Raw genomic sequence first — 14,706 nt, forward strand, 5'->3', positions numbered from 1 at the left:
TAGCCTCACTTTCTTATGCATTGGAGCTGATATAGCCTTCAAGACTTGGCGATATGTTAATAGGGCCATAGAAATGAAACTTAAACCATGGAAGACCTTAGGAACTATTGTGGGTGTCACCCAAACCCGCTCACCTCCACAGGGAGCTGTACTGTGAGGGGGGGGGACCCCAAGGGGGGGGGGACACCAAAAGCATAACAGAACATAAAGATAGTTAAGGTTCCACAAAGTATAAACCTAACTCCCCCAGTATATGCAAAGTAAACAATATTGCTCAAACTTCTTAGTTTCTGTTAAATAATCGACCACTGGGATAGATCGATCATTTGGAAGTATGAGGTGTAACATGCGGGACCGAAATCCATTGAGAAATTACAAGGATGAATACCCAAATAGGAGTGGTCACAAAATAGGGGTTCACGAGGGGAGCAGGGAAGGGGGGGATGTACAGGGAGGGTAGGAAGAGAGGAAGACAGAATTCCATATCAAGTTAAGTGTCAACAGTAGTATTGGTGCCCACAGTATCGGGATCCGCAGAACCCAGGGATACCCTATAATGCGTCCAACAAGCCCAAGTGGTTCTGAACTTATCATGTGTGTCTTTAGTCTGATGGATGATTCTTTCCATTTCCTCTATTTTATTAACCCTAGAAAACCAGTCCGCAACACTAGGGGGAGTGGTGTTCTTCCCTCGTAGAGGGATGCATTGGGTGGCTGCGTTAATGAGGTGTAGCATTAGGGATTTGCAGTGGGTCTTTCTCGGAAGTGATGTGTGGTGTAGTAGGTACTGCGCCGGGGTAAAATCTGGAGTGAAGGTGGTTATTTGGGCAATGAGATCATGTACCCTTTTCCAGAATGGTCGTATCAGAGAACAATCCCATCATACGTGCAGAAGCGAACCCACCTCCGTGTTGCATCTCCAACACGTAGGGGGGACGCCAGGGAAGATTTTGTGAAGCTTATCAGGCGTTCGGTACCATCTCGAGTAGAGTTTGAATCTATTTTCCTGAGCTGAGACATTAATGGATCTTTTGTGAGCGTATTCCCAAACTCGTTCCCAATCGTCAGGAGAAAGGGAAGTCGACAGGTCCTCGTCCCACAAACGGTGGATTTCAGTGTTGGGAACGGCCTTGGACAGGAGAAGGGAGTATAGGATGGAGATCAGATGATTCTGAGGGCCCGATTCGTCGCAGAGAAGTTCGAACGGAGTAAGGTCTCTATACCACCGTGAGAGTAATGGGGTGCTTTGCAAAAAGTGTCTAATCTGTAGGAATTTGAAGAAGGGTATGTGTAGGTTCGGGAATTTAGAGGACATCTCAGAGAGGGATAGTAGGGAACCTTTGAAATACTTATAAGAGGTTTTTTCTGTCTGTTAAAAGGAGTGTATTTAAACAGTTCTGCCACATAGCTCAGCCAGCCTAGTGACACGGCTTTTCTCTATTACTGTCGACCAACACATCTAGGTCACCTCCCTATCCCCAGCATGTTATCTGACATTAAAGGAGCAGCAGAAGACTGATATAGTCATCTCTCTGCTCTCTATATTGTCAGAATGCTTGTCACGGATACCTCACTGGATCTCAACCCTGCCTCTCCCAATTCAAGTGCTGCCGTGCAGGGGAATTACCGAGACTAAAAGCAATTACATTTCAGGTACGCACACTAGCTGCATTAAAAAATACTGCTTTTTTCCTAATAAATATTTAACTACATTAAAGGGGTTGTGAAAATTCGTGTTTTTTCACTCTAATGCACCCTATGCATTAAGGTGAAAAAACACCTGGCAATCGTGGCTTCTAGAGCCACTCATCTGTCCCTAAGGCCGGGTTCACACTGGTACAACACGACATCATACCACTTTGGATCCGACTTTGCCCTGCGACTTGAAGTCCGAAATGCGTCCAACTTCAATGAACAGGGATCTGACTTTGATCCCCAACATTACCAGGCACTGTGTCTGGTATGTGTCTGGTATGAATCTTTAGGGGGAACTTCATGCAAAATTAAAAAAAAAAATGGCATGGGTTCCCCGTCAAGGGGCATATCAGGTCCTTCCTTAAGGTGAACCCTCACGCCAAAAAAAAAGCATGGGGGTCCCCCCATAATCCATACCAGACTCTTATCTGAGCACGTAGGTCAGGAAAGGGGGTGGGGACGAGCGAGCGCCCTCCACCCCCTCCTGAACCATACCAAGCTGCATGCCCTCAACATGGGGGGTTGGTTGCTTTGGAGAAAGGAGGGCCTTTCACCCCCCACCCCAAAGCACCTTGCTCCATGTTTCTGGGAAAGGGGCATCTTCCCGACAACCTTGGCCATTGGTTCTCAGGTCTGCGGGCGGGGGGCTTATCGGAATCTGGAAGCTCCCTTTAACAAGGGGGCCCCCAGATTCCGGCCCCCCACCCTATGAGTATGGGGTACATTGTAATTTAACGCAGCACCGTTGTCTCTTCCGATCTGTTCTCCCCTCTCCGGCTCTTCTGCCTCCTCCACTGATGTCTTCTGCCTCTGGCGGTTCTTCATTTTAGCTTAAGATGTTGAGCTCTGTAAACAGCAGGCCTATAGAAAACATAAGAAAAGAGGCCTAAAGTTTCACCTGCTACCTACATGTAATAATACATAGTATTCTCATTCATAGTATGTAATATTTCATATTGACCTGACAAAAAGAAAAAGTAAAAAACACATATTTTCGTCCTGAGACGTATATAGAATGTAAATGGACACTGTAGCCTTAAACATTCTCTTTAAAAGCAAAGCATTTGCACTCAGAACTGTGGCGTTGTTTCATGGCAGTTATAAAAGCATACATCCCTAAGTTATTATTGCTGGCCTCCTACCAGTAGGTCTCGTAGCTAGACTAGAACAGGTTAACCATAGTAGGTCAGGCTTGACTGCTAAGTGCCGGCTCCCCACTGCCATCAGGGCTCTCCATCTCCAGCTTTTCCTCTCCGGTCTCCGCTTCTCATTTCAGCCACGAGAAAGGACCAGCAAGACGCCAGCCCAGTGCGCACTTGTAATTTCAGCTTGTGTAAAGCTATAAAAAAAAAACTACCTTCGTCTCATAATGAATCTGGGAGTATGTGGAAGCTGACATATCTGAAATCACACAGTAGGAACACACTTTTATTACTAATTTGGTGTCCCTGATTTACAAAGTGTTTGTTACCGCTGGGCTGGCAGCCACAGTCATAACTCAGTCGACATATATATATATATATGAAACCTGCAGCCCACGCCTGCCCCCACAATCTATTAAAACCTGGGTAACAATCCGTGGGTCTGGGGAAATGGTGTTCCATGGCTTAATATAGCGCTAGACAGACCCTGGAGGTTGTGCAATGCTTAACCCTTTCCCAAAACACTCCACCAGGCAGGGAGGCTTTAAACAAGAATGCCAAAGGGTACTATTCACCTCATAAAATGGGCCATTCAGTTATTTTCATTGTGGATGAATAGATTCCTGAGATGTCACAATATAAAGTATAATCATTACTGAAAGCTTTACTTTTTATCATTAAATACTTATACCTTCGTACCGTTCCACTACCACCTGCTCCTCTTCACTCCCTTGCCCCCAAAGACTCTGCTCTTTGCTGGTTGTCGTCCTACCTATTTAATTGACCCTTCAGTGTCACCTACAGCTCTATCTCCTTCTCTCCTTTTCCTCTTTCCTTCGGGGGCCCCCAGGGCTCTATCCTCAGACCCTTTCTATTCTCTTAGCCAGATTCAGATAGACTGGCTTAATTTTGAGGCGGCGTAGCGTATCGCATATACACTACGCCGCCGTAGGTCAGAGAGGCAAGTGCTGTATTCACAAAGCACTTGCCTCCTAAGTTACGCCGGCGTAGCGTAAATGGGCCGGCCTAAGCGCGCCTAATTCAAATGATGAACAGGGGGGCGTGTTTTATGTTAATGACTAGTGACCCGACGTGATTGACGTTTTTAACGAACGGCGTATGCGCCGTTCGTGGACATATCCCAGCGTGCATTGCTCCAAAGTACGCCGCAAGGATGTATTGGTTTCGACGTGAACGTAAATTACGTCCAGCCCCATTCACGGACGACTTACGCAAATGACATAAAAATGTCAAAATTCGACACGGGAACGACGTCCATACTTAACATTGGCTAGGCCAGCTATTTGTTGGACTAACTTTACGCCGGAAAAAGCCTTACGTAAACGACGTAAAAAAATGCGCCTGGGGGAAAGTACGTTTGTGAATTGGCGTATCTAGCTCATTTGCATATTCTACGCCGAAATCAACGGAAGCGCCACCTAGCGGCCAGCGTAAATATGCACCCTAAGATACGACGGCGTAGGAGACTTACGCCACTCATATCTTAGCCTAATTTAAGCGTATCTGGTTTCCAGAATACGCTTAAATTTACGACGGCGTCGATTCAGAGTTACGACGGCGTATCTACGGCGTAAACGTCTCTGAATCTAGCTATCTGTCTACATCTCCTCCTTGGGTCAGTTATTAACCTTGCAAGGCTTCCAATACCAGTTTTTCTGACAAAACCTAAATCTATCTCTACTACGCAGCTCAACCCCATTTATGCCACGTATACACGATCAGATTTTCCGTCTGAAAAACCTTGGATGGTTTTTCCAAGGGAATTCCGCTCAAGCTTGGCTTGCATACACATGATCACACAAAAGTTCTTTGAACTTTTGTCCGTCAAGAGCGCGGTGACGTACAACCGAGAAAATTAAGTTCAATGCTTCCGAGAATGCCCTGATTTTTTTCCAAGCATGCGTCCGAATTGCTACAGTCGATCGGATTTTCCGATATGAATTATTTACATCTGAAAATTTGAGAACCAGCTCTCAATCTTTTGTTGGCGGAAATTCCGACAGCAAAAGTCCGATGGAGCCTACACACGGTCGGAATTTTTGTTCAAAAGCTCACATCGGACTTTTGCTGGCGGAAAATCCGATCGTGTGTACGGGCATAAGTCTCCTTATACATCATTAGTTTACTAACAAGTAGCACAACTATCGGTCCCTTCCTTCATGCCAGGGTGCTGGACTCTGACCTCTATATTCAGCCCCACATCTAATCATACTTCAAACCTTGCTGCGTTAACCTCCATAACGTTTCCAAAATTCACCCCTTCTAATTGACACCAAAAAGCTACTAATTCACATCCTTGTTATCTTTTGCTGGACTTTTGCATCTCCTTTCACGTTGGCCTACCTTTACGCAAATTAACCCCCTTCAGTCTATCATGAATACTGCTGCCACATTATCCATGTTGCCAACCATTTAGTGGCAACACCCCCTTTCTCTGCCAAGCCTTCTACTGGCTTCCACTTGCCCAATGAAAAAAAATAAAAATACAACAAACTAAGCCATCCACAATTCTGCCTTAAGCTACGACTCAAATCTCATCTCAAAAGATGACCCAATTCATAATTTTCTAATGCCCCGTACACACGACCGGGTTTTCCGACTGGAAAACTGCCAGGAGAGCTTTTGGCCGGGAATCCCGACTGTGTGTATGCTCCCTCTCAGTTTTTTCGATGGGAAAACTGCCAAACCCGCCGGCAAAAAAAAGAGAACCAGCTTTCTTTTTTCCTGTCGGGATTCCCGACAGACTTTTTCCTGTCGGAAATCCCGAGCATGTGTACGGGGCATAAGACCTCCTGCTCTCTAGCTCCCTAGTCACCTCCTGCCACAGCTCCAGGATTTCTCCAGAGCCTCTGCCTTCCTCTTGAACTCTAGCTAAATCTGTCTAGCTATCGCCTTCTCTGCCCATCTATAAGCGATCCCTGGGCAAACACTGGGCACTATCCCTGCCCTGCCTACCTCAGTTGAAGACAGCACTCCTGAGCAGCCAGTTGCCAGACCCCAGTGCTGGCAATGAGGAAAGCTTGCACAGTCCTGTGTAAGTTTCTCAGCAGGTAAGTGCTCAATAAGTAGAGAGGTAACTACTATCTCACAGTCATATATATTGTTAGAATAATGATTTGTTTTTTTAATCCTGTTGAAGCCTAAAGCCTAGGTAAGCTTCTAAAACTGTCAAATTTCAAACTAGACGATACATCTATATATCTATATATATAAAACTCAACGTGTGTGTGTGTGTATGTATGTATGTATGTATGTTCCAGCATCACGTCCAAACGGCTAAAGATATTAACATGAAACTTGGCACACATGTTACTTATATGTCAGCAACAAACATAGGATAGGTGGTTTAACCCTTACCCACCCCCATTTGCCATGGTCAGGGTTTTCCTTTAAAGTCCCATTCAACTCTATGGGAAATACATGTTACTTCATAACTTCCAAACGGCTGTAGATATTTCGATAACACTTGGTCACATGTTACTTATATGTCCACTTAAACTATAGGATAGTTAATTTATCCCTTAACTACCCCCATTTGTGAGGGTCAGGGTTTTTGTTTAAAGTCCCATGCAAATCAATGGGAAATGTATGTTCCCACATAACTTCTGTACGCCTGGAGATATTTCAATAATACCTGCTACACATATTACTTATATGCCAAATAAAAATATATGACAGTTAAATTAACCCTTACCTACACCTTTATATAAAAGATGGGTATATTTATATTACTATGATTTTCCTCCCCAAAAGGTTAAGATAGGAAGACCGGGCAACGCCGGGTATTCAGCTAGTTCTCCATAAAAATTTAAAGGTTAGTGCTGGAAACCTTCAAAGGAAAATTAGACCTGGTATCAGTAAAACAGGGTTAGTTCTACTCTTTGGGAAAGCAGATTCACCAGTCATCCCAAATACAAATGCCCCTTTTATTTCTAACTGTGGACCTCGTGATTTTATCATTAAGTTGGGCCTTAAACTGGCCTTACCGTCAAACCTCCATCAAAACATGTCCATACTAAAGTTATTACGTAATGATGGAAGCCATATCCATGAACAGGCCGTGGGATGCTCCACTGATTATTTTGGCTTATAACACTGTTTACGCTTTGTAATAAGTTCTTAACCTCCCCTCATAATCTGGTGAAGGACCACCTAAGTGCTGATGAATTATCTCCCTTAAGAATGCTGGGGTTAAATAGACGAAGTACGTGTTCCTTCCATATCTTTAAAAAAAAGATGCAGCCCTTTAGAGCAAGACAACGCATAACTGGATTTAATTCTGCAGACCTAATTTTCTTTTTTTAAACCTTTTGGAAAATGGAGCAAAGAAATTTTAGTGCAGGTTCAATCCTTTGGCATTTATCTGTATTTACACTGTCAGCTGCAGTTGGAGAATGCTCACAAGTGAGGAATGGGGTGGGTTATGGGAGTTTCGGACCATCTGCTGAACTCTCAACCAAAAGGAAAATGAGACCTCCAAATGATGCTGCAGAATGTGGGCAGAGCTGGGAACTCGGGTGCAAGGGTTTTGCTTTCATTGTCCCTGAGGGGTATGTGGCTGTGGGTAGATCTACCTACATATCTATCCTGTTTAATTAGAATTTGGATGGTTTATTTAAAGCCCAATACCACTTCAGAGAAGATGTTGAAGGGTTGGAACCTCTCCCAGGTCGCAAAGAAGAATTATTGGTATAATTATTAATGGCTACAATTAAAAAAAAATGTGCTGCAGCATTTAATCGTAAATGCGTCTGCGCCTACAAATAGTCCCACCCAAGTTTCAAAGATACGTTTTGATCTTGCCAGTGAAGTCAACCTCTGCAAAGTCTCACAGATACCTGTTGATCCTACTAGTGAAGTATCCTGCCTCATGCAGCTTCCTGTGATGGGGTGGTAACACTGCTGCACTGTTCTAAATTGAAAGCAATGTTGTCACACACATAGGCTGTTGCTGATGTGCTACAGTTGGTTGAGAAGACATTGCAGGGGACAAGGCAATCAGCGCTGTCACTGCTGTTTCACAAGTCTGTTGCTTATCAGTCAGCACCTGGCCACATCCAGTCCTGTCCACTGATCCCTGGATTGGAAGCACTGCCTCAGTTGCTGAAACTCTCCCACTGTGAGCTGCAGTGTCTGGGAGGGTGAGCATGTGAGAGACTAATAAAGGGGCATTTGACTCACTCAGGGAAGCTAAAATATTGTTTTCTACTTCATGAGGCTTGTGTATCACATAGTATAGGTTTACAGGATTTTGAAAATGAAATCAGGTCAGGGGCAAGTAACACACATAGCAGAGGTCAGGGGCAAGTAACACACAGAGCAGAGGTCAGGGGCAAGTAACACACAGAGCAGAGGTCAGGGGCAAGTAACACACAAAGCAGAGGTCAGGGGAAAGTAACACACAGAGCAGAGGTCAGGGGCAAGTAACACACAGAGCAGAGGTCAGGAGCAAGTAACACACAAAGCAGAGGTCAGGGGCAAGTAACACACAGAGCAGAGGTCAGGGGCAAGTAACGCACAGAGCAGAGGTCAGGGGCAAGTAACACACAGAGCAGAGGTCAGGGGCAAGTAACACACATAGCAGAGGTCAGGGGCAAGTAACACACAGAGCAGAGGTCAGGGGCAAGTAACACACAAAGCAGAGGTCAGGGGAAAGTAACACACAGAGCAGAGGTCAGGGGCAAGTAACACACAGAGCAGAGGTCAGGAGCAAGTAACACACAGAGCAGAGGTCAGGGGCAAGTAACACACAGAGCAGAGGTCAGGGGCAAGTAACGCACAGAGCAGAGGTCAGGGGCAAGTAACGCACAGAGCAGAGGTCAGGGGCAAGTAACACACAGAGCAGAGGTCAGGGGCAAGTAACACACAAAGCAGAGGTTTAGGGGCAAGTAACACACAGAACAGAGGTCAGGGGCAAGTAACACAGAGCAGAGGTCAGGGGCAAGTAACACACAGAGCAGAGGTCAGGGGCAAGTAACACACAGAGCAGAGGTCAGGGGCAAGTAACACACAGAGCAGAGGTCAGGGGCAAGTAACACACAGAGCATAGGTCAGGGGCAAATAACGCAGTGCAGGGGGTAAGGAGAATTAGTACACAGATGGCTGGATAAGGTGTAGCTGCGGTATATTTAAAATATACTGTTTGTCATTCTTTGGCTTGGTGGCTCACTGGGTTCTACCTCGTCAAAGTTTGTCTTCCATCCATGACTTTCTCTCTCTATTGCTGGCACCCCTGCATCCCACTGCAGTGTTGCCTTGTGCAAGTGTCAATGTCAATTAAAATTAGCACCCCTTATGCCGCCCAGGTGTGTGTGGAAACCTTAATTGTTGTGCACACGCAGGCTAGTCCAATGCCGCTAATCTCAACTGATACCTGCACACTGCAAAATTACGCTATGATGCCCGGTCTCCGGGACTTTCCCCAGGAAATGGGGATTAATGGTAACCTTAAAGGAGAAGTCCAGCCTGAGCCTTTTAGGCTGGGCTTCTCCTCTGGGTCACAGGAGTGCCATACGTTTGGCACTCCTGTGACCCGTTTTCAGCAGAGAGAGGTCTGAAGTTCGCTCTCAAATTCTCTCAAAAATTCATGTGATGTCATGTGTTGTAATGCATTTGTATTGCATTTTCCGTGCATGTCCGATATAATATTGGATAAACTGTCCTAATCGGCTCTCGAAAGCTCTTTACTAACAATCCCATTATCGTACGATCGCTTCGAAAGCAGCATTTTACGTATGATTTTCGGATCATGTGTACGGGGGGCTTAACAAACGCAGCAATAAAACTCTGGTGGAGGCTCTAACCCTTCTTCACGCTACTAAGAAAAAACTATTTATGTCCCCATTGAGGAGATATCCCCCTCATCTCCTGTTCTGACCGACATCCTCAAAATAGACTGGAAATGGGTAGAAAAATCCTATGTGAGGGCAGACAGCAATAAAAACTGGTTGAAAGGTTCTAAGCCTACTCCACTCTACTCTACTTTACCCAAAACTAAAAATAAAAAGTTGTGGTCAGACTTGAGCTTAAAAGGGCCGCAATTAGCAGATTCTTATTTTTAATAAAGTAAAATAAGCTGTAATAATCTTTATGGATAAATGACTCAGAAATGGTGACAGCAAAGGATGTTTATTAAATGAAGGTGGTGTAGCGGGAAGCAATATTTTCCAACACTTCCTGTCTTGTTATTTTAACAGAAAATTATATCTTTTCATGTCTTCATTTACCAGCTGACACAGAGAAATATATAGTAGCACGTCGGAAAGTGACATGAATATTAATAATCTCACCTTCTGCCGACTTGGGGGTTTATTTACTAAAGGCAACTAGACTGAGTGTAAGTTAGGGCAGGGTTTGACAAATTTGCTTGGAATCTAGGAGCCAGCTAAAAAAGTTAGGAGCCAGAAAACACTCCCCGTCCCGACGAGCTTGCGCGCAGAAGCGAACACATACAAGAGCAGCGCCCGCATATGTAAACGGTGTTCAAACCACACATGTGAGGTATCACCGTGATTGGTAGAGCGAGAGCAATAATTCTAGCCCTAGTCCTCCTCTGTAACTCAAAACATGCAACCTGTAGATTTTTTTAAACGTCGCCTATGAAGATTTTAAAGGGTAAACGTTTGTCGGCATTCCACGAGCGGACGCAATTTTGAAGCATGACATGTTGGGTATGAATATTAAAAAAAATGGGGATAACTTTACTGTTGGCCTTTTTTTTAATTAAAAAAAGTGTAATTTTTTCCCAAAAAAGTGCGCTTGTAAGAGCGCTGCGCAAATACGGCATGACAGAAAGTATTGCAACGATCGCCATTTTATTCTCTAGGGTGTTAGGATAAAAAATATATATAATGTTTGGGGGTTCTAATTAGAGGGAAGAAGATGGCAGTGAAAATAGTGAAGAATTACATTAGAATTGCTGTTTAACTTGTAATGCTTAACTTGCAATACCAACGGCCACCACCAGATGGCGCCAGCTTACACATCTGGTGGTAATAACTTGTAATACCAACGGCTCACCATCAGATGGCGCCAGCTCACGAAAAAAAGCCCCCCTTCCAAGCCAAGTCGCCAGGACCCTATTTCTAGTCACCATGGCAACCTGGCGCCCGGGATTTGTCGAGCCCTTAGTTATGGTGACCAGACATCCCTGGTTTCCGGGGACAGTCCCCGGTTTGAAGGCACTGTCCCCAGACCAAGTATGTCCCTGGTTTTGTCCCCGGATTGGATTTGAACAGGGGCTGGGGCAATTTCAAAGACAGTCAGTGCACAATTAAAAAAAAAAATCTGAATTACACCCCCCCGCTCTGCCGCTCTTACTAGTTTAGGGGGGTGTATTTTTTTTTTCCCATTATCTGTGCCCCTTTCTGATGATCATGTGCTGGTCGGAGCGGAGGGAATATTTCTTCAGTTTCGGGTGCATGCCCATTCAGCTCCGCTCGCATGTTCTTCTGCCTCGGCTCAAGTCCCAGCCAGCCGCCTGCCTGATTATCTCCTTGGCTTCCCTGGCGGAGTGATCTTCCCACCCAGTAGTAGCCGGGGCCCAGAGAGTAATGCCCTGTACACACGATCGGTTCGTCTGATGAAAACGGACCGATGGATTTTTTTCATCAGATATCCGATGAAGCTGGCTTTCATCAGTCTTGCCTACACACCATTGGTTAAAAATCCGATCGTGTGTATGCAGCATTAGTTAGCTGTACTTTTCCCTTAGTGTTCATTATTAAACCCAGTTTATTGTTGGTTGTACACTTTTACAGATCTTATAAATTCAGCTTACTATGTTTGAACAGATTGTTGGCCAATCAAGACTATGAGAAACACGCGGGATTGGTTTTGCATTCATAATTCTGTAAAAGTTTCAGAGCTTTTCTTCTTTGTGTCCATGTAGCATCACAAAGGAGCGGACTGAGGTGATCATTCAAGGAACGTCCAGTCTGGACCCCAGTGACCCGAATGCCGTGTGGGAGGAATATGACTTTAAATGTAAGCCGGGAAATCTGACACGGCGCCCCTGTGTGGTCAGCCCTTATCACTACCGCCTGGATTGGCTGATGTGGTTCGCCGCGTTTCAGGTAATGACCCCTATTTATTCCTGTCTATGAGTTCTTTGTGTGGCTAAAAAAAACACATGTCAGTATAATGCATAGGAACAGGCATTTGTCAGTTCAAATTAAAGTGGATGTAAACCTGATTCATGAAATTTGAGCTGGGCACATCTATCTGCAGTATTTTGTTATCTCTCTTAGCTCTCTCCTAAACTGTTCCTCTGTTATCAGCCTGATAACTCCTGACAAATTATTGAATCTTCAGTCTGGGGAGGTTGCTAAAATAGATTAGCAGGGAGCAGGTCCTATTACAAAACACCTCTGAGAGTCTCTGCCTATGATGAGAGGGGGTGTGTGCCTTTCCTCCAATCAGCAATGTTAGCTATCTTGGCTGTATGCCCAGACATCATACTCTGTGTTTAAAATGAATTGCTCTGTACAATGGTGTTACATAGAGGGGCCCAGAACCTCCTCTTCTGGGGACCTCGCCAGTGATCTTGGCTCCTCCTCTTCTGTGTCTGCCCCAATAGCGAAAGGCTACGTAAAAGAGAAGTGTGGGTTTATTATAAACCAAACACACTTACCTACCTCCTGCAGTCTGATGCTGCAAACTGTCCCCCTCAAGCTCTATAAGCCGGAGAACTGAGCGGTCACATGACTCCAGATCAATCAGTATTCGGTCTTCCCTGAGCAGAGAGAGTGGAGTGGTGACTGCTCAGTGAAGTCTCTGCTCTGCTCCTCCAGTGCTTATTAAAGCACCATGCAGGAGAAGGGAGGGAGCTTCTGGCTCAGGCTCTCAGCGGTGTGCTGAGAGGTCGAGCCAATTACCTGTAAGGTATCTAGGTGGATGCCAACGTTATTGTCAGGATCCCTCCAGATGTCTGTAGCGGCTCTGTGACCTCAGCTCACAGGAGAGAAAAAGTAAGTACATTCATGTTATACATCATATATATAATTAGATTTTTTCTATAGTTAATTGTATTCAGAGAAATTAAAAGAGGAGTTTTGCCAAAGCTCTTTCAATCAATACTTCTCTTTTAATTTCTCTGGAAACAATTAAAATATAGGAAACATCAATTGATATATATGATGTATAATAACATGGTATTTATTTTTTTGCACACACTTTTTTTAAGTTTTATTATCCGATTAAGTCTGTCAGCAGGTCTGTGGTTTCCCTCTTTCTGTTACACGGTGTCAACACTGTTCATTCTGCAGTGAAAATGCACAACAGTGTTGTCACCCTGTAACTGTCATGTTTGCTGAGCAGCTTAAAGTGGAGGTTCCCCCTAAAAAAAAGTTTCTAACAATACATTGAGAAGACTGATTACACTGCAGGTATGCTGTTTTTTTTTTGGTTTTTTTTCGTACATACCTCGTTATCGCCGTTTCATCCCTCGGCTTCCGGGTATGATTCTTGCTGGACCTAGTTGATTGACGTTCCTCCGACCGACGCATACTTGACGTCACGACTTTCCGAAAGAAGCCGAACGTTGCTGCGCAGGCGCCGTATAGAGCCGACTCTATACGGCGCCAGCGCAATGACGTTTGGCTTCTGTCAGAAAGTCGTGACGTGCAGTATGCGCCGGTCGAAGGAAAGTCAATCAACTAGGTCCAGCAAGAATCATACCCGGAAGCCGAGGGATGAAACGGCGATAACGAGGTATGTACGGGAAAAAAAACAGCATACCCGCAGTGTAATCAATGTCAATGTCTTCTCAATGTATTGTTAGAAACTTTTTTTAGGGGGAACCTCCACTTTAACTTGCAGCTTAACAGAGAGAAAAAATAAAATAAAGGCATGTCAAACAAAAAAGAAGGAATACATATATTGGATACTATCATTACTGGTATTAAATTTATATAATGTACCAGAATACAATATTGTTTGCTATGGTGGTTATCTAATATGTTTCCGTGTCTAGTAGACAGGGACATTAGGAGACACGTAGTCATTGATCTCTGTTTTTGTCACGTATAGTAGCTTCAGCAGCATTTGGACATTTTCATACATCGGTCTCACGCCGTAGTGAACAGTATGATGTATGCGATGACCCCTCTGCATGAAGATAGGGTTAAGCCAGTCTCTGTCCTTATGAAAGCAAACACGGGCAAGCCCTGCAGAGTGGAAGCATTGCTGAATTTAAAGCAGAGACCAACACAGGAACATCCGCTAAGAGAACTGTGACCTACATTTACTGACTGCCGGACAGCGGGCAGCCACCACCCAGGGACAGAAACCTGCTGATTCAGCAGAGGAAGCTCACATTAGATTAATGAGAGGACTATGTGAGCATCATTCCGGGCAGGGTGTGTGCTAAGAAAATATTTCTTATTCAATGCCAGACCTCCTTCATTTTCCTACATCTATTAACTAAGCCACTGAAAACGGATCTGCTGCATATAATCAGGAACATTAAAGTGGACCTGCAGTAAAAAATACACCACTGCCCACTTAAATACTGTGGCCCAGATTCACGTAGGAAATACGACGGCGTATCCCCAGATACACCATCGTATATCTGAGTCTGAGGCTTTGTATTCTTGGCGCCTGATTCAAAGAATCAGATACGCCAGAATTTGTATAACATACGACCAGCGTAAGTCTCCTACGCCGTCGTATCTTAACTGCATATTTACGCTGGCCGCTAGGGGCGTGTACACCGATTTACGCCCAGAAATATGTAAATCAGCTAGATACGCCTATTCATAAACATACGCCCGGCTGTCGCAGTACAGCCCAGCGTAAAGTTACCCCTGCTCTATGAGGCGTAGATGAGGCGTACCGATGTTGGGTATGA

General features: G+C 44.7%; 1 protein-coding gene across 1 annotated transcript in view; it reads left to right on the forward strand.

Annotated features, from left to right (window-relative positions):
- The window catches only part of LMF1 (lipase maturation factor 1), a 395,063-nt gene that overhangs the window by 355,391 nt on the left and 24,966 nt on the right, over positions 1 to 14,706 (forward strand). Inside the window, exon 9 of the mRNA XM_040356447.1 lies at positions 11,749 to 11,932. Within this exon, the coding sequence (XP_040212381.1) occupies positions 11,749 to 11,932 (184 nt within the window). The remainder of the gene's footprint in view (positions 1 to 11,748; positions 11,933 to 14,706) is intronic.

This window comes from Rana temporaria, chromosome 6 (assembly GCF_905171775.1).
Source record: "Rana temporaria chromosome 6, aRanTem1.1, whole genome shotgun sequence".
In the NCBI taxonomy this organism is placed as follows: domain Eukaryota; kingdom Metazoa; phylum Chordata; class Amphibia; order Anura; family Ranidae; genus Rana; species Rana temporaria.